This window comes from Dipodomys spectabilis, unplaced genomic scaffold, assembly GCF_019054845.1.
Source record: "Dipodomys spectabilis isolate Male_0828 unplaced genomic scaffold, ASM1905484v1 ptg000140l, whole genome shotgun sequence".
Classification (NCBI taxonomy): domain Eukaryota; kingdom Metazoa; phylum Chordata; class Mammalia; order Rodentia; family Heteromyidae; genus Dipodomys; species Dipodomys spectabilis.
In genome coordinates, this window is record NW_024870817.1 from 3,238,538 (window position 1) to 3,264,196 (window position 25,659).

The following is a 25,659-nucleotide window of genomic DNA, read 5'->3' on the forward strand; positions in this document are numbered from 1 at the left end:
TCCCAGCCCCTCATCTTCATATTTTTATTGTGTCACTACCAGGTGAAAAAAAGCATAAACATGCCAAGTTCTTGTTGTATAAATACACAAAACCCCACAACAGTCCTTCACAAAACTTACTCTGAGCTGCTCCACATCTTATCTTGCTTGTTTATAGAAACTTACCTCAAATACAATATACCTGAAAACTCCAGATTTTATTTTCTGAGGAAATTATAGCAATTACATTATATATGGCATAATATATTATGTTTTTGATAAATTATTTTTTATTTCTTTTAATAAGGCTGTAGATTTTTAAGGACAAAATGCAAATCCTAGTTATAATTCTATGTACTATCTTAGTTAACTGAGCATGGGGTAAGGAGTCAATACATACTTGTTGAGTTGCTGATTGGTTTAGTAGTTTAAACAAAAAAACAAACTAATATGGGTCAATATAAATTTAGTCAGGAATCTAGTAGAGAACAATAAAGTAATAGATGATCATTTAATTTCATTGATAGTGGTTGTATTTTTTAAAAGTTCCTTTTGATTTATTTGATCACCCAAGTTTAGCACACTTAATCATTTTCTTTTTAGTGTGTTAATAGTGACTCTGTTGGTGTTATCTCACATTGCAGATATTTTCAAGTATCTAGCTACTTGGAGTGATTTTGACCTAACAATTGGATAAATAGCAGCCTTTTAAGTTATCCTGTGTGTGTGTGTGAGAGAGAGAGAGAGGGGAGGGGGAGAGAGAGAGAGAGAGAGAGAGGAGAGAGAGTGTGTGTCCTGGGACTTGAACTCAGGGCCTAGGCACTAGTCCTGAGATTGTAAACTTAAGGCCAGTGCTCTACTACTTGAGCCACTACTCTGGCTTTTTGGTGGTTAACTGGAGACCAGTCTCTGGACTTTTCTTCCCAGGCTGGTCACAAACTATGATCCTTAGATCTTCTCCAGAATAGCTAGGATACAGGCATGAGCTACCAGTGCTTGGCTTGTATTGTCCTATTTAAAGACATCATTTAGTGTACAGAACTTATTTTTCCTGAGTGCACAGATCCACCTTGTTTAGTTATTTATTACCAAATTCTACCACCAGATGTCAGTCATTCACCACACTAGTAATAACTATTCCAAAGAAATCTTTATAAAAATTCACTTATGTGAATGTCTCAAATCTCTTCTTCCTTTGTTCAGTCTTTCACTCCTTCCTGCTGGTGATCAATTCATCGTCAATCAGCAGATCCAGTTAATTATTAATAATTCAAATAGCCATTTAACCAGTTTAAATAATGAGAATGATTACTAGGCCATTTGAAGAAAATAATGTTGTAATATTTAAATATTTACATATGTGAATAGGAATATGACACTTAATATTTCACATACTTTGTATGGAATTCAGGCTCTTTCAGCCCCATGACTGGTACCAATGCAATATTTTATAGAACTTATTTCAAAACAAACTATGCCCCAGAGTCTTTGTTTTTTATTAAATTCTTATTATGGAATGATGTTCTTATTTGAGAAACTATCAATGGGTAAATTAGAAAATGATGCAATATTTGCTATTAAGATAGCTTCTAGAGTGATTTGAAAGCTAAATAGTGAATGAAAACCTATGCAAAGATAAGTTGGTATTACCAACTATCTACAACTTTGATTTAGTTTTATCTATCTTCTTGAACATTAAGGTACATACCTTCTGGGGTCTCTCATTCCAAAGTTTTGTCACATGTCTGGCTGTACTTCAATCACTGAACTTAACTTGATAATTTATGCTGTCTCTCTTTTCTAGATTATGAGCTACTTGAGGTAAGGAAGTTTAACAAGTCTCTACAGGTAAATGAATTTTAATCCTTGAGCATAATCTATACCGAGATTGTAGTAGATATTTGTTTTCTACTCAGCAATCATCTTCTTCCTTACTATCCAAATTTTGATTGTCTGGTACTTTTCATGTGGAACCTTAGGATCTAAAGGAAGTTTATCCTATCCAAAATTGGTTGCATGAGTCTGAGTGACTTAAAAAGAATCCCATCTCTTTACCATGGAGAAGAGCAGGATGATTATGTGATGCATGTGCCGTAAATTTTCAAACTGTCTTCAAAGCTAAGTTTTCTCACTGCTGAAAGAACAAATGAGTTATAAAGAATCGTGGATGAAAGCTTTCCAACTATTATCCTTTCTAAAAACAAAATAAAACCAAACCACTAGTGTTTCAAAATTCATGGTTGGTGGGTAGGGATCTATATTTACATCTATATCTATATATTTATCTATCCCTATACAAGTATATATCCATATATATATGGATATATATGGATATATGTATATATCTCTATGTATAATCCCAACAAATATCTCTATATATCCCTATATATACATATTTATAACTATATATAATCAAATTCAACAAATCAGAGAATAAAATCAACACAAGGAACTCAGAGCTTTGGGACAGAGGCATACAGAGGGAGTGACCAAAGTAGAGAAATTAATACATGTTCACATGTGCACACACACAAAATCAAAGGTCATCTTTTGTGTCCTTACATTTTCTTACTCTAGATTTTTTTTGGACCAATAGCCAATACACTGCCTTCTCTTTTAAGAACATGATCACAATCCACTGAAAAATAAGCTTTGATGGGGTTACCTTCCCAGAGAGCTGGAAAGTTGTTCAGAAGCTAGATGAGATGTTAAGGGCATAGCCACTTCAGAATGAACTTCAATGTGGCTTTCTCTCAGAGTGAGAACCATGGAGAGAGATCGAAGGAGGGATGGCACTGCCAGGGTGGGATGGGGTGGAAAAGCAAGCAGGCCTCTGGGAACAGATGTCTCCTGATGTTATCTCTTTTACTGGATTGAAACAAAATAAAAAAAAATCAGAGCCTTAGTCCTCCTTAAAGATTTCTAGTAATCCTGTGGTTTCTGGGAAATAGACTAAGTTGGAATTCATCAAAATTTATACCTTCCTTTTGAAACACAAGTTTGAGAGAAATAAAAAATAACCTACCAACTGGGAGAAAATATTCACACATCTATTTAGAAAAACAACAACAAACTATTTCCTAAGAAGGTTAGATAGAGTTGAGCTTTTATAACAAGTATAATTTAGACTTTTCTCTGTCCTGCACAAACAAGAACTTATCCATTTATCAGCATATCTTAATATGGTAATATGTACTAGAAAGTAAATCCCAGGAGATAGAAGAATATGGCCGAGGAACAGCTTAGGAGCTTACCCAGCTCTGGTGCAGAAACAAGTTAAGGTTAGTCATACCAAGTCTAGTGGGCCAGCATAGTACAGAGAGTTTGGCCAGAGAGGAAAAACTCAGGCAGCTTTTATTTTTATTTTCCTTAGGCCTGATGGGCCTGGGCACTGTCCCTCAGCTCTTCAGCTCACAGAGCCACTTCTGGCTTTTTCCTTTTTGCTTATGTGGTGCTGAGGAATCGAACCCAGGGCCTCAGGCATGTAAGGCAAGAGCTCTACCACTGAGCCACCTTCCCAGCCAGACAGCTTGTTTAAAGACCCAGATTCGAGGACTCACAGGTGGTGGCAGCAGCTGCCACTCCCACCACCATGTCAACAGACAGAGCTGGGACAAAGGCAGTGGGGCCAGTGCGAGTGGCTTCTACTTACCACCAGTGTGAACCAGTAAGGAACGGAAGCCTTCGTCCTGCTGACAACAGAAAACCAAGGGAAAGGTTGAGTACCCCACAATATATTATCACTCCTCACAGAACAGCTCTTGGAAGGCAGTCCCTCCTCTCACCATGGTGAAGAGCGCCATCTTTGATACTGGGAAAGACAAGGCCAGAACAGCTAGCCGATAACTCAGGCTTTAGAAACAGGCACTGACCAGCCATTTTTGATCAGGTCAAAAGAGCCTGACCAGCCTTCTCAGCTCCACCCAGGGGAAAGTGGCCCTTCCCCGGCGAGGAGCTCTGCCCAGGAAAGGGCAACTTTCTTCACTGGGTAAACAGAGGTTGAGTTGGCCCGCGCCCCTCTGCAGCATGGGCAGCTCTCCCAGTTGCAGGAGGGTAAAAGAAAACAATTCGAACCTGGAAATGGCATAAATCCTGAGAGTGGCTCCATGCTGGGCCACAAGAGTGTTCCAGGAGCTACCCCTCAGGAAAAAGCTACTGATTGCTGACAGGCCACAACCCCACTTACATTCAAGCTCCCTTGCAGTGACTCCAAGCTACAAGGATCAACTATCTCCTGGGCGACACACACAGCAGATCACCCTCCCACTGAACTGTTCAGGGAGGAGGTTCACAAAGTACTTGTGAACAGATTTAAGAAACATACTAAGCTACAGGAAAAGCAAACACCACAAGCAAATCAGAGACACCATCAAGAGACTGGATATGGAGACGGGAGACACAAGATTGTTTGAACAGGGATACAGGTTGCCCCATTGCCAACAATGAGAGGTTGAAAAACTAACTTTACAATTTGGGTGGTGGGGAGGATGGAGGGGAATGTGGTTGTGGAAGTGATGGTAGGGGAAAAACAAAGGAGACGACAATGCTTGATAAGAAATGTACTCATTACCTTGCTCATATAACTGTAACCCCTCCTCTGTACAGTATTCTCACAATAAAAAACACTTAAAAAGGCAAACAAAAATAATAAATAAATCCCCAAATATATCAAAGATTTCTTCTTTTTACTTAATGTTTTTTTAAAAATTCTAGTTTTTTCATTTTTTTTCCTTTTTCCCTTTTCGTCCTTTTTCTTTTCTTGCTATACTTAATTGCTGTTCAGTTCATCTGCAGATATGTACCATCTTTGATTATTAAATGTTATTTTTCATTGTGTGAAAATTGATTACTTAATTCACAATTTCTCAACCTTAGTTCCTTTAATTGTAGTATTATTTCGTTATACTTATATAATTTTTTGTTTTTAATTTTTAATTTTTTTCTTTTTCCTTTTTGTTTTTGTGTCTTCTCCTTTCTTTCTCCCTTTTTCCTTTCTCTGAATGTAGGTCTTACTTATCTTCCCTTGCTTCCTTTTTCTTCCTACATTGCTCTAATCTTATTTTCTCCTCACAATTCTCCCTATACCTATTCATTTCTGGTCTCTTGATTCCCTCTTTGATTTACTTAGTACATTGAGCCCTAGTTGTCTGTTATTGAAGTAAATTATATCTGTACTCATTTTGATTGTGTCAACAAATCTGTGCAACTACAGGGCTCTAGGTTGATGCTTGACTTAAAATAGAGTTCTAGCACGGAATTGGTTTTTCTTTCATACCTAAATGGGCAGAACAAGCCATAGAACCACAAGGGAAAGGGCAAATCAAGCAACCTCATCTCCTGCTCATTATAAACAGGCAACAGAGCAGTTAATGAATAATTCAGAGGAGAGTCCTCAGAATGCTTTATAAACACTAGTAGTAAACATGGTGAATGAAAAGATTGAAAACCTGCAAAGGGCTTTTTTTTTCAGAAGTGCAGAAATGTTTATAAATGTTAATATTCATATCAATCTTCAAGAAAAAATTTAAATACATATTTAAAAGACTGGTTTTCTTATTTTTTTCTTAATAGATATTTTTATTGTAAAGATACTGTACAGAGGGGTTACAGTTACAAGAGAAAGGTAATGAGTTCATTTCCTATCAAGCATTGTTACACCCTCCTTTATTTTTCTCCTACCATCCCTTTCCTCCCCACCTCCCCAACTCTTCCCTCATCTCCCCTTCACCCCCCTATTGTAAAGTTCGTTTTCAACATACTGTCTTGTACATCTCCTTGTTACAATGGGTCATGTCTTGTACATCTCATTGTTACAATGGGTCATCCTGTATACTTATTTCAGCACTTTGTTATTCTCCTTCCCCTCCCCAAATTAGAAAAATATATACAAGATGCGGGACATGGGAATAAAATGCAATGACAACAGGGGTTGTACCATAGGGGAAGAACATACAAAGAAACAAAAATAAGTCACATAGTATAATATAATTACATTAAAAAGAACATCAACAAAGATAAAATCTCTTGTGTCCCTATCTTGGGGTTCATTTTGCTTAGCATCAGGTTATATGGTCATATGTACATAGCTTTTGACCTCTTCTGCTTGTATTATACATATTCTAGTTATGCAGAGGGCTTTGTGTGACCATGATAGGGCCATGTGTGAGTGGGATGAAGCAAACCAAATATTAATAGAGGAATTGTGTGAATCTGATGAGGCTTAGCAAAGTTAATAGAGGAATTTTGAGAGAGTGACGAGGATAATCAAATATTAATAGAGGAACTGTGTGAGCAGGATGAGAATAATTAAAATTAATAAAGGCAATCATAGAATCCTCAAACAGAAACCTGGAGGAATCCATGAAGTCCACAAAGGTAATGCTGAATGAAGTCCAACAAAAGGAAAGGGAGTCAACTGAAAGTATAACCACTCAACTAAGAGATTTGAGATTTAGCTCTGAAAACCAAATCAAGGAGGTAAAGAAGTCCATACAAGATCTAAAACAAAACTCCAACCAAGTATTGAAGCCATCAAATCTAATGGATTAGAGGAAAAGGTAATAAGTAGAGAGTCTTGACAGTAGGTTAGACCATGCAGAAGATTGAACCTCTGGGATTGAAGTAGTCTAGATATTATCAAGAACATACAAGTATTCAAGACAGATCCAAGAAAAATAATAGATCCTTTCAACATATAGAAGATACCATCAGAAAGCCTAATTTAAGGCTAATGGGTGGAGAGGAGGGACTAGAGACAGAAGCTAAAGGAAATTTCTTTAACAGAATCATATCAAAGAACTTCCCATATATACAAAAAAGAAAGGCCCATTCAGATACAAAAATCCTTTAGAACCCCAAATAGATTAGACCAGAACAGGGCATCCCACTGTCACATTGTAATATGCACAGGATCATTAGAGAACAAAGAAAGGATACTTAAAAATGTCAAGGAGAAAAAATCAATTCCCTATAAAGGGAAACCAAGCAGAATAACTACAGACTTCTCATCAGAGATCATGAAAGTAAGAAAAGACTGGAATAATATATGCCACTCCCTAAAGACAAACAACTATCAACCAAGAATATTGTACCCAGCTAAACTCTTATTCATAATGCAGGGACTAATAAAAACCTTCCACAGCAAAGAAAAATTGAAACAATATATCTCCACCAAACCAGCATTACAAAAGATACTTAAAGATGTCCTACACATAGAAAACCAAAAAGAGCATGATAAAGGCCAAATAATGGCCTGAAAACAATTCAAGAATCCAAAATATACCATAGAAAGAATCAAGAAAGAGTTGGTTCTTAAAAATAACAAAGTTGAGAGACCCTTAGAAAAGCTTACCAAAAAAAAAAAAAAAGAGAGAGAACACACCCAAATAAAATCAGAGATGAGAATGGAAACATCACCACAGAAACAACCAAGATTCATAACCATGATCAAAAGGGATTCATTTCAGGGATGCAAAGCTGGTTCAATATATGCATATCACCTAATGTAATTCATCACATCAACAAGAACAATCATAAGAGTCACATGGTTATCTTAATAGATACAGATAAAACATTTGACAAGGTCCAAAACCCCTTTATGATGAATGCTTTGGAAAAACTAGGAATCCAGGGAACATTCCTCAATGTAATAAAGGCTGTATATGACAAACCTACAGCCAACATTATACTTAATGACAAAACGCTAACGCCATTTCCTCTAAATTCAGGAATGAGACAAGGATGTCCACTCTCTCCACTCCTTTTCAAATTAGTATTAGAATGCCTAGCTAGAGCAATAAGACAAGATGCAAACATAATGCAGATCCAAATAGGGATGCAGATGACATGATCTTGTATTTAAAGCACCACATGGACTCCACTCCCAAGTTGCTTGAGCTGATTTGAAACTTTGGCAAAGTAGCAGGGTATCAAATTAACCCTCAAAAATCAATGGCTTAGCCGGGCGCTGGTGGCTCACGCCTGTAATCCTAGCTACTCAGGAGGCTGAGATCTGAGGATCGCTGTTCAAAGCCAGCCCGGGCAGGAGAGACCGTGAGACTCCTATCTCCAATAAACCACCACAAAACCAGAAGTGGCGCTGTAGCTCAAGTGGTAGAGTGCTCGCCTTGAGCTGAAGAGCGGAGGGACAGCACCCAGGCCCAGAGTTCAAGCCCCACGACCGACCAAAAAAAAAAAAATCAATGGCTTTCTGTATGCCAATAATGAGAAGAGTGTGGCTGAAATCAGGAAAGCAACTCCTTTTGTAATAGCCCCACAAGAAATAAAATACCTAGAAGTTAACTAAAGCAATGAAAGACCTCTATGATGATAACTTTAAAAACCTGAAAAAGGAAATTAAAGCAGAATTACAGAAGTGAAAAAACCTCCCACACTCCTGGATTGTGAGGATTACATTGTGAAAATGGCAATACTGCCAAACGCTATCTACAAATTCAATGTAATACCCATCAATATCCCAACCTCATTCTTCAGTGAAATAGAAGAAGCAATCTAAAAATTCATGTAGAACAATGAAATACTCTGAAAAGTAAAAACAATCCTTACCAGAAAGAACACTGCTGGGGGAATATCAATACCAAACTTCAAACTCTCTTACAAAGCCATAGTAATCAAAATAGTTTGGTACGTGCACAGGAACAGACCTGGGGACCAATGGGGTAGAACTGAAGACCCAGAAATGAACCCACAGATAGCGAACTAATCTTTGATAAGGTAGTTAACAAACTAGAATGGAAGAAAGACAGCCTCTCCAGTACATGGCACTGGTAAAATTGATTAAACACCTGTAGAAAACTAAAGCTAGATCCTTATACATCACCCTGCACCAGAATCAACTCCAAATGGATCAAAGACGCCCTGAAAACAGTACAGGAAACAATAGGAGAAACTCTAGAGCTCCTTGGCATAGGCTGAAATTTTCTTAATAAAGACCCAGAAACACAACAAATCAAAGAAAGATTGGACAAATCGGGTTACATGAAGTTGCAGAGCTTCTGCATGGCTAAGGACATAGCTAGCAAGATCAGTAGAAAGCCCACAGATTGAAGAAGACCTTCACTAGCAATGGACAAGGGCCTCACATCTAAAATATACTTAGAACTCAAAAAATTAAACTTCAAAAACAAATCTTCAAAGAAACAACTGCCACATTAATAAGTGGGCTAAAGACTTAAAGAGAGACTTCTCTGAAGAGTAAATGAGAAAGCCCAATAAACACGTGAAGAAATGCTCAACTTCTCTGGCCAAAAGAGAAGCGCAAGTCAAAACAATATTGAGATTCCACCTCACCCCAGTTAGAATGGCTATAATCAAGAAATCTATTAACAACAGATGCTGGAGAGGATGTGGCCAAAATGATGCATTCTTGGTGAGAGTGTAAACTTGTCCAAGCAGTCTGGAAAGTAGTATGGACATTCCTCAAAAGACTCCACATAGAGCTCACTATGACCCAGTGATCCCACTTATGTTGTGCTACCAGCACAACTGTGTTTATTGGAGCATTATTCACCATAACTAAAATGTGGAACTAACCCAGATGCCCCTCAGTAGATTAATGGATTAAGAAAATGTGATATCTACATCTATATCTGTCTATATCTATCTTTCTAATAGATAGATATAGACATCATGGAATTCTATGTTTCCATTAGAAAGAATGACACTGCCCCATTTGTTAGGAAATGGAAAGACTTGGAAAAAATTCTATTAAGTGAAGTAATCCAGACCCATGATCCCATGGTTTTCCTCATTTGCAATAAGCATATGTCTAGTATAATTTTATCAGATGAGCAGAAAAGCTCAAAAGCTATGTACATATGACCATATAAGATGATGCTAAGCAAAGTGTGCAAAGATATGCACACAAGAGGTCTTTCTGTGTTGTTTTTTAAAATTTACTAAGTGAGTGATTGTTTTGTTTCCTTTGTATGCTTTCACCCTTATGGTATATCCCCTGTTATCACTACACTTGATTTTGGTACCCTGCATCTTGTATATACATTTATCTAATTTGGGGAGGGTAGGGGGAATAACAAAATGCTGAAACAGGGACACAAGATGACACATTGCAACAATGATACTCACAAGACAGTATTTTGGAAATAAACTTTAATTTCTGTGGTGGGAGAGCGAGAGAGGGGTAGGAGGGAAGGGATCGTGAGAGAACAAAGGAGGGAGTAATAATGCTCAACAAGAACAGCACTCATTACCTAACCCATGTAATTGTAACCCTCCATACGGCATCTTTACAATAAAATAAAATTAAAAAAAGAAAGTAAATCCCAGTAGAGCTCGGATATGATCTTTCACTACTATGTTCTCCAAACTTAGAATTTTGCTTTTCAGACATTTAGAAATAATATATATGCCAGAGACCACTGTAAAACTTTTCCTAAAGCTATTGTTTGCTAGAGTGCTTAACCACAAAGCCAATTGTCAGCTCATCCATTAAGGAATTTTGTAACAGACCTCCGTGTGGCTTAGATTTATCATAAAGATAGATACTGATCTTTTACTTACCCCACCCACTTGCATTCCGTTTTTTGTAAAATAAACTGTGTTACCAATATATTGCAACCACTTCCTTGTTCATTTATAGTATATAAGCCTGCTTGTAAGTTCAATAAACAGACCTTGATCAGAACCCTGTCTTGGTCTCCTTCCTCATGTCTGTTCCTCTTCGAGCCCTTATTGACCGACTCCGAGGGCCGTGACAGGTGGCGCCCAACGTGGGGCTCGAAGCATGGATCCTAGTCTGAATGTTACCCCATTGAGCGGCTGCTCTCTTCAGTGAGTGAAGATTCGCATCGTGATCATCACAGAAACGCCCGACTGCAATACACATCCGTAAGGTAAGGGAGGCGACCCAATTCTGGGACAAACACTTAGTAAGCATGAACTTTTTGTTCAAGGCCTAAAAGCCTCACTCAAGGCACGAGGAACGCAGGTTAAGAAAAAAGATTTAACTCAATTTTTTATGCTCCTGGAGGATATTTGCCCTTGGTTTCCTCAGGAGGGCACTATAGACGAAAGAAGGTGGGGTCATGTTGGAGACCGTCTTAAGGATTATTATGAAACTTTTGGCCCCGAAAAGATTCCTGTTCAGGCTTTTTCATATTGGAACCTCATAAATGAGATCCTCCAAGTTCGCCACCAACACAAAGATGTGTCTAGAGTGGTTAAGGAAGGTGAAGAATTTTTAAAACATAAATTTAAGGGGAGTCAGGCCTCCCTTGCCCAAAAACCCCTCTCCCGTCCCCCCTCAATCGAGTCTCATTGTCCCTCGGTTTCCATACCGATGCCTGCTGCTAACAGCGACTCACAATTACAAAAACCAAAATCTATATACCCGGTTCTTTCTAACCTCAGATCCCAAAGGCCCAATAATGATGTCCTTCCCCCAGAGGACAAGGCCACTTTGGAAGAGGAAGGCTGCTAAACACCACGCCTCAGATTGGCCCCCTCTAAACCCCTTGGGCACACGACCTCCTCCCTATAAAATAGCCCCTCCCTTCTGTGTCCCTGCCTTGGCCTCTTCAACAGATCTTGAGGAGGTCACCAGACAAGCCACAGTTAAGCTTTCCCGGGAAGCCCAGTCCTTAAGGGCCCTACTTCAGGCCAAGAAAGAACAGGCCCAACTATTACAACAACTATATAAATTGGACCTAGAGATTAGGAACCCAAACTTACAAAAATTAACAACAAAAAAGGAAAAGATCCTTCATGCTTTTCCAGTCACTAGTCTTATATTAGAGCCACTTCGGAAAATCTAGAAGGAGAATCTGATGACCAAGAGACTGAGGCAGAGGACAGGGAGGAAGAGCCGGAGGGAGGGCCCAAGTCTGATGACTCAAATGGGGAGGAGGCAGGAGGAGAGCGTCTGGTTATTAGAGCTCAAAAATACCATTGCCTTAAATTTAGACATATTAAAGAATTTAAAAATGCTGTTTCCTTGTACAGTCCTACCGCCCCTTATACCATTTCTCTTTTGGAATCATTGAGCAAGGACTGGCTTACAGTAAATGACTGGGCCATGCTAACCAAGGCTACTTTAACACGAGGAGATTTTCTTTTATGGAAGGCTGATTATGGAGAAAGATGCCAGGATATAGCTTGCCGTAACACATCTGCTGGCGGTCACTCTAAGTCCTGGACCATAGAAAAATTGATGGGCAACAAGCCATTTGATACTAATGAAAAACAGGATAAATTTCCCTCAGAATTGCTTGTTCAGATTCAACATGCTGCCCTATTCCCCCACTCAAATTCAGTGGTTAATACAAAATGATGATGATTGGGCTGTGTCTTGCATTTCCTTTCAAGGAACCTTTGATAATCATTACCCTGCTAATAAACTCCAGTTTTTAAGATATCAGTCCTTTGTTTTCCCCATACAAACTTCCTGTCAACACTTATCCCATGCTTCTCTGGCTTTTACTAATGGTTCCTCCAATGGGATAGCAGCTTTTACCATTGATTCTCAGACCGTTTCCCTTCAGTCCCCTTACCATTTGGCACAATTGGTTGAGCTTTTTGCAGTTTTACAAGTGTTTATTCAACTATCTACTGTTCCTTTTAACCTGTATACTGATAGTTCTTATATTGCTCATTCCATCCCCTTACTTGAAACAGTTCCTTTTATTAAACCAACCACTAATGCCACCCCGCTGTTTTCTTTGATTCAACAGTATATTTTAGCCAGACATTGCCCTTTTTATATTGGACACATTCGTGCTCATTCAGGCCTCCCTGGACCTTTAACAAAAGGCAATAATGTAAGGGACCAAGGAACTCAGCTTGTTTTTCTGGTCCAACACGATCCTGTATCTCAGGCAAAAGAGGCTCACTCTTTACACCACCTTAATGCTCAAACCCTGCACCTTCTTTATAATATCACCAGAGAACGGGCAAGACAAATTGTAAAACAATGCCAAAATTGTGTCACCTTTTTACCTGTACTCCATCTGGGTGTCAACCCCCGAGGACTGGTTTCTAAAGAACTTTGGCAAATGGATGTTACTCATATTCCCTCTTTTGGTAATCTAAATCTACATGTTACCATAGATATCTTTAGTGGTTTCATTTTTGCTAGTCTTCATGCTGGAGAAGCCTCCAAGAATGTTATAGCCCATGTTCTCAACTGTTTGGCAATTATAGGAAAGCCCAAACTCATTAAAACTGATAATGGTCTGAGGTATACAGATAAAAACTTTCAACAATTTTGTCGCCAGTTACAAATAAAATACATTACTGGCATTCCCTATAATCCCCAGGGCCAGGGTATTGTCGAGCAGAGCCCATCAAACAATCAAAAATACCCTTCAAAAACTAGTCAGGAAATCTTTATCCTACTAAGGGCTCCCTTAAAAATCTTCTCCACCATGCCCTATTTGTAATCTATTTTCTGACCTTGGATAATAATGGCCACTTGGCAGCTGACCGCCTCTGGCACCCACAAACCAATCAAAATTATGCTCAAGCTATGTGGAAAGATACTCTAACCTTTCAATGGAAAGGTCCAGATCCTATACTAATCTGGGGTAGAGGATCGGCATGCATATTTGGTAACACAGAAGGCTCAGCAGGATGGCTTCCTGAAAGGCTTATAAAACCTGTTAATACCAAAACAACTAACGACAGTTGCCCAGGATAACAGTACCTCTGAGGCCCAATATCTCTTCTTACAGATGCTGTTAAGAAAAACAAGTCTGAAGCCCCCAACGGAATGCAGACCGAAAATTGTGGGTGTCATTTTGATGGCCTTACTCCATGTGACCCTACCACAAATCATCAAACTACGTCTTGATCCCTATCAACCTCTGAACTACACCTGGCAGGTAGTCACCGGGCGCGGAGATATCATTTGGAGTACCTCTCAGGTTTCCCACAAACCCTGGTGGCCGGACCTCTATCCAGACCTGTGCAAAATCGCCCTTGGATCAGAGGCACCCTGGGGAGTGGAGAGCATCCTGCTGCCCCAAGAGTATGCACCCAACATTAAGAACCCTCCGGGAGAAGTTACTGTGGGGTGTTCCCATGCAGGGCGACGCTCTGGATTAAGCTTCCTTACCTTTTACATGTGTCCTGCTTACCATAGACGTAGAGAAGATCACTACAAATGTGGGGGCCGAGGAGATCTTTACTGTAAAACCTGGGGCTGTGAAACCACAGGGGATACATATTGGAATCCCTCCTCCAGGTGGGATTATATAACAGTTAAGGCAAATTATACTCACCCCCCAAACAATTGGGTTATTGTTCCTGAATGTGAGCAACAAGAACCCCGCACCAAAGGCTGGTGTCACCCGCTTAAGATTCAATTCACCACGGCAGGAAAACTGACAGCTGGGTGGGAACAGGGCTTTACCTGGGGACTACGACTCTATCAGGCTGGTTCAGATACGGGTGTTGTGTTTACCATCAAACTAACAAAAAAAAAACCCCAAATTATTCAAAACCGGTACCTGTAGGACCCAATGCGCTCATCCCACTGTCCAAAATAGAACCAACCCTAAAATCTGAACCCAAACCTTCAGCTCCCTCTATTATAGACAGGCCTGACTCCTTTTTTAAACCTCCTAACATCAAAAACCTTATTTTATCCCTTATTAATCAAACCTTTCTTACCATTAACAATAGCAATCCACAATTAGTAGAATCTTGCTGGCTCTGCTATCATTCCTCCCCTCCATTCTATGAGGGTATAGCTGTACTTGGCCACATTTATGAGGTCGATGACCCGCCCAATGTCACTGGACCCAACAACCTTTCAACAAAGTGACAATAGCCCAAGTTACGCGACTTGGACTTTGCATTTTCAGTAACAGCAGTTTTATCCCCCCAGTATATAAGCCTTTATGTAATCAGACCTATTCTTTTACTTCGACTCACAAATATCTACTCCCCTCAAATGATACATGGTGGGCCTGCAGAGATGGCCTTACCTCCTGTGTGTATACCTCTTTAATTTTACCAGAACCCATATTCTGCATCATGGTACAAGTTGTGCCACGGTTAACTTACTATTCTCAAGATCAATTTACAGGACTTTGGGAGACTGGCATAAGAGCCTTACCTCGACGGAAAAGAGAACCTGTTACTGCTGTAACCCTTGCCGTCTTACTGGGATTAGGCATTGCTGGAGCAGGAACCGGAGTAGCTTCCCTCGTCCTCTCTAATCAACATTACTCTGAACTCCGGTCTACAATAGATGAGGACATACAAAACTTAGAAAAAGGAATATCTGCCTTAGAAAGCTCACTATCCTCTTTGTCAGAAGTAGTGCTCCAAAATAGAAGAGAACTAGACCTCCTGTTTTTACAACTTGGGGGGGCTATGCGTTGCTTTAAAGGAAGAATGCTGTTTCTACACTGACTGCACAGGGGTCGTTAGAGAAGTTAGGGAAAGTTAGGGAAGGGTTAGAGAAAAGAAAAAAGCAGAGAGAACAAGAGGAAAGCTGGTACAAAAACTGATTTTCCCCTCCCCTTGGTTCACGACTTTACTCCCATCCCTACTCAGACCTTTTGTTGGCATCCTAATTTTGTTGGCTTTTGGCCCATGGGCCTTTAATAGGCTTACTGATTTTATTTGGCAACAGATTGATTCCCTAGCATCAAAACTTATACAGGCTCATTACCACTGGCTAGACCTTGCAGACCAAGGCCTAGTTGAGCCCTTGAGAGAGGGTCTCCTTCGGGAACTGTGCCTCATCGCGCACCCTTGGGGTGAAGGCATCTGCTTAAGAGGTGCACAACCAGTGCAGAGGGGCTAGTAAAGCTAGCACACAGGACCCCTTGAGAGATACGCCCGATAGCATAGGGGTTAAGTGTTGCTCAATATCCCCTCCTTCAAAAGACCGACAGGAGATGTATAAAGGTCTGGGATGCGATTCTCCCCACAGGATCGTTCCCCTTACCATACATCCCACCATACATCCCATCGTTTGCTCAGAAGGATCGGTGCCTCTGTCTCCCCTCTCAGATTAATGCCTCAATTTGTTTTTAGGACCCTTCTCTCGAATAAAAAAAAGAAGGGGGACTTGCCCAGACCACTGTAAAACTTTTCCTAAAGCTATTGTTTGCTAGAGTGCTTAACCACAAAGCCAATTGTCTGCTCATCGGATTAAGGAATTTTGTAACAGACCTCCCTGTGGCTTAGATTTATCCTAAAGATAGATACCGATCTTTCACTTACCCCACCCACCTGCATTCTGTTTTTTGTAAAAAACTGTGTTACCAATATGTTGCAACCACTTCCTTGTTCATTTATAGTATATAAGCCTGCTTGTAAGTTCAATAAACAGACCTTGATCAGAACCCTGTCTTGGTCTCCTTCCTTGTGTCTGGTTTGTCTCTCATTCAGGTCAGTTCCTCTTCGAGCCCTTGTTGACCAACCCCGCGGGCCGGGGCATATATATATATATTATCTATATAATATATATAAAATATATAAATATATTGTATATATTATATATAATATATATATGAAAAATATATATAATATATATGAAAAATCAGATATACAAAATATAACTAAATCCAAATTCCTCCTCTGTGTTTCAAAACTTCGGAATTACCTGGAGCTCAATAGAATCCAGCATAGGAACTCTAAGCATTTTTCCACAATCATCTTCTCCATTTCTCAACTCACCATCTTTAATTTTATGAAGTACTATCGATCTTCTATGACAAGAGTCACATTTTCAGGTAGCAAGAAGCAAAAGCAGCCCAAGGGAATCTCCCTCTTCTACATCTGGCAAGGTACTAATTTTGTGCTCTTTAGCCTTGTTTGGGGATTTTTCTGCTTTAAAATTCCAACAAAGGCAAAGAGATGGGAACCCATTTCGAATGATTATTAGCCTTCTGACAAAAAAGAAAAAAAAACGCAGAGTTGAATAATTAAATAGGAAAGTAAAATATCTTGACCATGTTGTTACTGTGAGTTTGGGGAATATATTTTATTGATTGCAAATCGGATGATGGGATCCCTCTGTGATCCTGAGTAGATGCTTTCAATCTCTTTCAGGTTGGGACAATAAGACTGTCAGTCACCTTCAGAAAAATGGTGATAAAGATAAAATGAGCTAATAAAGCTAATGAGATGAAACTTTAGAATTAGAAAATAATTACCTAAGAACGTCATTGTGATAATGGATTGAAAAAGGGATTGTTCATGAGTACTGAAACAGCAGGTGAAAAGTTCACTGGGAAACAGTATACTGTGTGGTCTTCATGTGTTTCCTCTTTGTAAAGACACAGTGGAAACGGGCTTATACAGACACCTGCATGTAAAAATTATAGAGACGTAAATATTCAAATTTAGTGTGATGAAGAATGGAGAGAATTAGTATTATCAACTCCCTAATATGAGAAGCTAGATAAATGCTCAGGAGTGTAATCACAAGGACATAGGGAAGCTCTATGTTTAGTATTTTGAGGAACACAGCTTTCCAGAGTGGTTGAAGAGTTTACATTCCCACCAAGAGTGTAGTAATGTTCCCTTTTGGCCACATCTGACCACTGCCAGCATCTGTTATTTTTAGTTTTCTTGATAATGGCCATTCTAACTGGGGTGAGGTAGAATCTCAGTGTTGTTTTCATTTGAATTTCTTTTATGGCTAGAGGAGTTGAGTAATTCTTCATGTGTCTATTGGCCATTCCATTCTTACATCTTCTTCTGAGAAGTCTCTCTTTAGCCCATATATGAATTTATTAACGTTGTTTCTTTGAAGCTTATTTTTTGAGGGGGTTAACTTTTTTTTAGCTCTAAATATGTTTCAGATATGAGGCCCTTGTCTGTTGCATAGCTAGGAAAAATCTCTTATTCTGTGGGATTTCTATTTATCTTGTTACCTATGTTCTTTGCCAGCCAGAAACTCTTCAGTCTGATGCAATCCCATTATCCAATACATCACAAACAAGGTCACACTACAGCTACTAGCACAACCATGTTCATGGCAGCATTGTTTATCATAGCCATAGCCAAGATATAGAAGATATGGATATAGAATCAACCCAGATGCCCCTCAGTGGACAAATGGATCAAGAAAATGTGTTATATATTCTACCCTTCTTTCAGAAAAAAATGATATTGTACCATTCATATGGAAATGGAAATACTTGGAAAAAATTAACTAAGCAAAATAAGTAAAACCCAAAGGTTGCAAGATTTCCCTTATTTGCAGTAACTAAAATGTGCCTATAAATCTACATGTAAACATACTAGATGGTAAAAGACAAAAAAGTACACTTGTATATGATAAATTATACAGGACTCTAGACATTCACACAGTGACTCCAAAGGAGGATAGTCTTAGGAGAGGATCTCAAGGGCTCAATAGCTATATGCATATGATCATATAAAAATATTTATCAACAGGGCTGGGAAGATGGCTCAGTGGTAGAGCACTTGCCTTGCATGCCTGAAGCCCTGGGTTCGATTCCTCAGCACCACATAAGCAAAAAGAAAAAAGCCGGAAGTGGCACTGTGGCTCAAGTGGTAGAGCGCTAGCCTTGAGCTGAAGAGCTGAGGGACAGCGCCCAGGCCCAGAGTTCAGGTCCCATGACCGGACCCAAAAAAAAAAAAAAAATATATATATATATCAACATAAACTCCAAGAAATGGAAATAAGAGGATTTTTTTTTGGTTCTTCCTTTGTTCCTGTTTTTGTGATTTGTACCATTTGTCTTGGTTGTAAATTTATCTGTTTTGGGGTCGGTAAAGGGTGAGAAATGGTGGGACAAAGGGTAAACAAATGCAGTGTTGATACTCACCAGATCCTATGTTGAAAATGAACTATACAACTTGTGGAGAGGGTTGTCTGGAGGGAAAAACTGGGAGAAAATGAGGGAAATGGTGACACTATCTGAAAAGAAATGTACTCATTACCTGACTTGTGTAACTTTAATCCCTTTGTACATCTCCTTTACAATAACACTCAAAAATGTTAACGCCCTCCCCGCCAAAAAATAGACCATAGAAAGCAGGTAACATGATAACCATAAATTCAGTCATGAGCAAACATTCAGATAGATCCAGGCTGTGAAACATTGCATAAGATATTGGCATGAATTCTTCAAAACTGTAAAGTAAATTGCTTTTGCTCAAAGGAGATGAGAGATATGATAAATAAACACATTGTGTGAATCTTAGATCCTGGATCAAAAATAGAAAGCTGCACAGGGGATTCTGGGGCCATGAGGAACTCAAATGTGGGCTATGCAATGATTGATAATAGGGAATCAGTGTTGATCTGGGAGCAATAATGGTTCTGTGTTTGTATATGTCTGAAACTTCTTTTTTTTTTTTTTTACAGTTCTGTTGTCTGTATTAAAAGTCAAACTCTTTTCTAGTTTATTGAGTTATGATTGTTATAGAAAATTTGCACATAATTTATTTTCAAATTGTTTACAACAGTAGATAAATATGTATGTTTGCACATGTATGTGCATCTGTGACAAAAATCACTCTGACAAGGAGGTATTTTATAACAAAATGTTATTCACTGGGAAATAAAAGTAAAAAGAACAAGGGTCTCATTGTAATAGTCCTCAAATTTTTATGCTTTTAATTTTTCATTGTAAATGAAATAAGGAAAAAAGAATACACTTTCCTTGAGAGGTTAAGAATGAATACAATTGAGAAAACTAGATTTTGTTGGTTTATCTTTTATAACTAGGGAAGTTATTTTATTGAGTTAGAGCCACTGGTTTCCTCAACCTTATTTGGGTAGAAATCATAGCATAAACGATTATGGTTCTTTGTGTTCTTTTTGTTCACTGTTATACTAGCAAGTCAATGTTGTATTTAGTATTGTGATTCATTCACTCAATGACCCCTTTTAATGTAATAGCTTCACAAACAGCAATTGCAGTAGATTCCTTTGAAAAATAGTATGGCTACATGTCAAAAATTTAAATATAATGGTAGTGAATATTTATGATTTTTTCTTTCCTAGAACTCTACTCTTACTCAGTTTCAGGTTTTGCTTGTTTGTTTGCTGCTGCTGTTGATTTTATTGTTGTTATTAAGGAGTTGTACATAGGGTTTACAATTTCATAAGTCAGATTACGAGCATAATGCTTCTTGAATAATGTCACTCCTTCTTTCATTTTCCCTCATTTTCTCGCTCCTGTACCATAACTGCCAGCTTCTCTGAGAAAACCATTACTTTCTAAATCATCAACTGTGAAAAGGATCTTGCCTTGGATTTGTGGAAGCTTGTGAAACCCAGCATGACACTTTCACAGGCCACAGTGACTAGTTCTGAGGTCAGCGCAAGAACAAAATCAGACAAGTTAGTTAATGTATTGGAACTTTTTAGAAAGGCAAGCTCACAGTCAGCATCCACACTTTACTATATCTATGGGGTATCTGCATAAGAATAAATTCTGAATTCATAAAACAACCAAAGTGAAAGATGGCAGAAAGCAGAATCCTGAATCAGTTGAGTCTCTGGGCATAGCCATTCTTTACTTCCTTTTCTTTTCTTTCTTCTTTTGTTAGTACTAGGTTTGAATATAGGGCTTCTTGCTTGCTAACCTGGTACTCTACCACTTGTGCCACACCTCCATTATGGCATTTTGTTGGTTATTTGGAGAAGGAATCTCAGTCAACTTTTCTGTCAAGCATGTTCTTGAACTTTGATCCTACAGATATCAGCCTCCTAAGAATGTATGAGCCACCATCATATAGCCATGTCTTAATTTTCAATTGTGCTAATCAATTGTGATGCTTTAAAACATCAAACTACAAATTTCTTATTTACCTCATTATTTGTGCCATTAATTCTTAATAAGATGTGTTTTTAAATGTTTGAGACTTGTAGCTTATTACTAAAGAAGCCTGAAAAACACAACTGAATATAAATAAATCTAGAACTTGGGAATTTTTCTATCTTAACCTGGTATTTTTTCCAAATTCAGTATATTCGTATTACAGGATAGCACTATTTTCTTATGTAGAAGTACAAATGATTTGTAAAGACCTTCACCTTTGTGTTTTTCCACATTCAATTCATTACAGAAACAAATTACTTACCAAAGAAGCAAAGCACAGCACCAACAATTGCAAGAAATTTGTATTATGTGAAATCTAGTGAGAAAATAAAAATATTAGGAAAAGAAATACAAGGGAAGAACCAGGACCAAAAATAACCTAACATGTTTCATTTTGCCAGATATTTTGAAAAAAAAGTAAAGACAATTTAATGGTATATAGCAGAGAAAATAAAGCTTTGTCCAATGACCAATTTATTTAAGATAGTATGATAAAATGCATTTTTGTTCAAAATGGATAGCTTTATAGTCAAATTAAAAAAATAAAATTCCTATTATGCACATGTTATTATATCTAAGCCTAAGTGGTTTATTGTCAAGCCTTCATTGTTCAACCCCTTTTCTATAATGGAATAGTGTCTGCTACTTTGGATCCCAGAAAATACATGCCCTTATTTCATGTCTGAAATTTGGATATATGATTGACAGACATACTTGTGTGTTAAGTGTTTCAAAATTGTAAAAGCTCTGAGGGGAGTCACATTTACTATCATCCACATATTCTCTAGAATGAATGTGGCCCATTTCCATGCTGGAAAGTGATACTAGGTTTATTTTCCCTTTACATGTGATTCATATACATGTTCTTTATATAAATAGGCTAAGTCTACCATGCTGTCCTGCTAAGGTAATCCATTCAGTTTTGATACTGTCTTTGCAGTACTGTGATTTCACCTCATAACTCTTGTTCTTGCTAGGCAAGCGTTCCACTTGAGCCACACTCATGCCATTTTTTGCTTTGGTTATACTTTTAAGGCCCTGAGCTCAAAGTACTGACTCCCCTCAGGCAAAAAAAAAGCAATAGTCTCCCAGGTGGTTCTACTGTGAAACAATTAAGGACAAAATCAGCAGAAAGCCTAAAGTCACTGTAGAACATTCATTTTTAGTTTATAAATTATTAATTAAAATTAATTCAATTGAATTAATAGTAGAATGATGGTGTACTAGATAGAAGAGCAAAGGATTTTATTTTATTTATTTATTTTTTGTTGGTCATGGAGCTTGAATTCTGAGCCTGAATTCTGTGCTGACCCTGAGCTTTTCAGCTCAAGGCTAGCACTCTACCACTTGAGCCACAGCGCCACTTCCTGTTTTCTGATGGTTAATTGGAAATAAGAGTTTCATGGAGACTCTGCCCAGGCTGGCTTTGAACTGCGATCCTCAGATCTCAGCCTCCTGAGTAGCTAGAATTACAGGCATGAGCCACTGGTGCCCAGCTAAAGGATTTTATAGTCCAAGAGCACTTCCTTTTTTCCAAATTTTCTCTTTTATAATTCCCTTCTTAGAATGTGCTTATATTAAAAGTCATACACAGGAACAGACCATCAAAATGTACCTGTACACTTTGTGATCATAATATTAGAATTAAGAAATGTTTAATGAATTTGTGAATTAGAAAAAATCCAATTTTGTTTATTGGGCATCTAGAAAATCTGAAGTCAAGTCCACATCCCTGTATGATTGGGAGTTAATCTTGTTGATTTTTCCATTTTTAGGAAAAAAATTCCCCCTTTTTTTCACTTGCTTCCGTGCATATTAACACTTGAGTTGTTTTTATTCATAAATGAATCCATTGTAAAACTTCTCAAGAACAGTATTAGGTGTGTGTTTTCTTTTTAAATTTACTGGATAGAACTGATGATCAAATATTGCAGTACAGAAAGAATGTTGTTAAAAGTCAACTAATTATTTAAGCTTGGAAATGTCTGAAAAGCATCAAAGCCAACCTATATAGCACCTGGCTCAGGGTATTGGACTAATTCTGATTTAAAAAAATAGTAAGTTACAGTGAGTTTGTACACACATGTAAGAACAGTGTTATCGTTAACTCCATACCCTGATTTGGTGAAAGAGGCTTAAAGGAATGGTCAGAGGGAGGTAAAACGTATTTTGCCTTTGAGAATGAGGAACATGGAAATAACTGAAGCCTTTACTTGGCGAGGACACATAAAATAGGAATATGAAGTCAATATATTGAAAATAACAAAAACCTCCCAGCCTGATCCTCCTTGGGATTAATTATGAAGGAGAAATCTAGATTGCATTGAAAATTTAAAAAAAAATGACATAACTAGAAACCGTTCAAACATCTTTTCTAATAGTTTGTACTATTTTCATTTACATCTTTAGTATTCTGATTACTAGAGATTACTGATGCCTGAAATGGAAGTAGACATATTGAAGAAAAGGTTCTATAGGCCAATCATTGTGAAAATGAATATTAATCATGTTTATATTAAATTGCATTGATGGATTATGGAAATAGTATCCTAAAAATAATCTGCAGTCCCAGTAAGAGATATCCATAGGACTATAAGGATAGACAGGAATTTGTATGAGATTATTCTTTAAAAGCATTATTACTAGTAAATTAGTGAATTTACTTGTCTACATCATTTGGGATAGATTTCCTCTTAGCTGTCACCACCCTTCACTAAAATTTACTGGCTAATATACTACAGGCAAAATATGACCCGCAAAAAACTGACTCTTCATAGAGAACAAACAAATGCTTTTAGAAAGATCTTAAATTTGTTTTGCCTATGGAAAAAATATATTCTAACTTTCTCACAGCCAATATGTTCCAGTTGAAAACATGGAGTAAATTTTAAATATCTGTGGTTTGTACAATTAGAAAAGTATACAAATCTTGCAAATATGTCAAAATCACAAAATACACTCTGACAGCTAATGCTCTGAAAACACTTTATTACACAAATTACATTCAGATATTGAAAATAGTGTTCTAACAGCGTAACCATCTAAAAATAAGACATCCCAGAAACACACCAACTGAAGAGAAAAATTAAAAGAATTTAAATAGAGACTTTTTTCTTTCTCTCATTGCAATATAATGTTAGTGATTTTAAAAAAATAGGAGATTTATCAGCTTTGTCCTCATGTAGCACAAAGGTTCTCTTTACTGCCACAGGCTGAGAATGCTGAACAGGAAAGGCACCAAAGAAAGACACTGGCAATGGAGTGCTATTGGGAAAAATACTGTGTTCAAGCAGAGAATGGGGTTATTTACATCCACAAAAAAGTCTCAAAAATGTAAATGAGCAAACCTTCCATCATTAGATTCATAACTAGGATGGAGGAAGAGGACTGTTTCTCTATTCTATGTTCATAGAAAGACAATGGCACTGTTGTGAACTCTTAAGAAACTCCTCAACTAGAAACAGAAGCCAACTTAACCAAAATGGAGTAAATAAATTGTGTACAGTCCCACACAGACTAGTACAGTGGACAATAATAAATGCACAAAACTTTCAACGTGCTACAGGAAAAAGGAATCTGGCATTCTTGGTAAATCTCATTCAAGCCAAATGAAAGCCTGGTGTTCAGGAGGAAGTTGCTGGTGCGGGTAGGGGTGCTGAATACTCCTCTTCAGATTCACTCCCATCTTCCTCATCTTTTTCTTGGTCACTCCCTTCCGTGCTAAGGCGGTCAAACCCTTTGCGACTGTAACCTTTTCGGCTGGCGAAGAAATTTCCAAGGTTTAATCCTCCAGTTCCCTTTCCTGAAGAAAGCAAATAATAATGTAGAATTGAAATCATGTTTTTGCACGAGTTTTTTGTTTCCTTGAGAGTGTTGAATTGTAAACAAGGTCCAAATTTGGGGATAAGATAGTTTGTTTTAAAGGAATGACATTCGGATATGCTTTTACTACAGAACCAGATGAATATCACTGCCAGACTTATTAAAATAAGGAATAAAAGCTTTCCAGAAGTATGGGTTTTTACAAGAACATTTTACATTCACTTTTCACCTTCAGCTTGTCCCCGGCTCTCCAGAATGGGCATGTGTCAAGCAGCAATTCATTTCAATGACTTTCTGAAGAGGTCATATTCAGTATGACCACATTGACATGCCAACATGAGTGACAGAAAACTTACCAAAGACAAATGAAACTGGAAAGAAGGCAGGGAAAGCAAATTTGATAATACAGAATGACAAGATGAGTTTTATTAGAAAAGGGGTAACTGGGTAATGAGCTACCAAAGCCTTTAGATTATGATTGGCATTCTGCATTTATACTAGGGGATGTTCTACTGTCTACCAAGAGTCAAATCAGGAAATGTCTCCTTGCTTATCAAGAGGGGAAAAAGAGCCTGTTGACTTTAAACCAAACAAAGACTCTAAAAGGTCACAGCATACCTCTAAATCTTCCCAACACTCTTCCTGAATTGGCCTCGAGTTTGTGTTCAGAATCTGTTGGGGTGGGGGGAACAAAAGATGGCACAATTCAAAGTAAGTCCCAATCACCTTCCAAAATCTATGGACTCAGCTTTCAACACAAAACCAGGAACTTTTAAATGATTAAGGAGGCTTGGTTTTTATACATACATTTAAGAAAAGAAATAAGTACATAAAGGTCTGGGATTCACAGATACCAACATGTAAATGAAGCTTTAGCTCCTGCCTATGTCTCTTACAAACTACAGTTTTGATAAATGAATTCCCTCAGCCTCAGATTTTTTCTTTCTCTGAGAAATGAGGGATCAATGGTCTTGTCTATAAGGTTTTAGATAGGACATATCATCTGATGAGCTTAGAGACGTGGTATCTGGTGCATATACAGTAAACACTCAACACATTTTTG

The 25,659-nt window shown here is 38.0% G+C and overlaps 1 protein-coding gene across 10 annotated transcripts in view; it reads right to left on the reverse strand.

Annotated features, from left to right (window-relative positions):
* Positions 1-23,745: 23,745 nt before the first annotated feature.
* The window catches only part of Pam (peptidylglycine alpha-amidating monooxygenase), a 169,427-nt gene continuing 167,513 nt past the window's right edge, over positions 23,746-25,659 (reverse strand). For 6 of the 10 annotated variants that reach the window (XM_042690740.1, XM_042690738.1, XM_042690737.1 and 3 more), the window contains 2 exons: positions 25,215-25,268; positions 23,746-24,576 (listed from right to left, as the gene is read on the reverse strand). In XM_042690740.1, coding sequence (XP_042546674.1) covers positions 24,398-24,576; positions 25,215-25,268 — 233 coding nt within the window. In that variant the 3' untranslated portion in view covers positions 23,746-24,397. The remainder of the gene's footprint in view (positions 24,577-25,214; positions 25,269-25,659) is intronic. The other 4 variants (XM_042690741.1, XM_042690739.1, XM_042690736.1 and 1 more) reach the window with 1 other exon arrangement.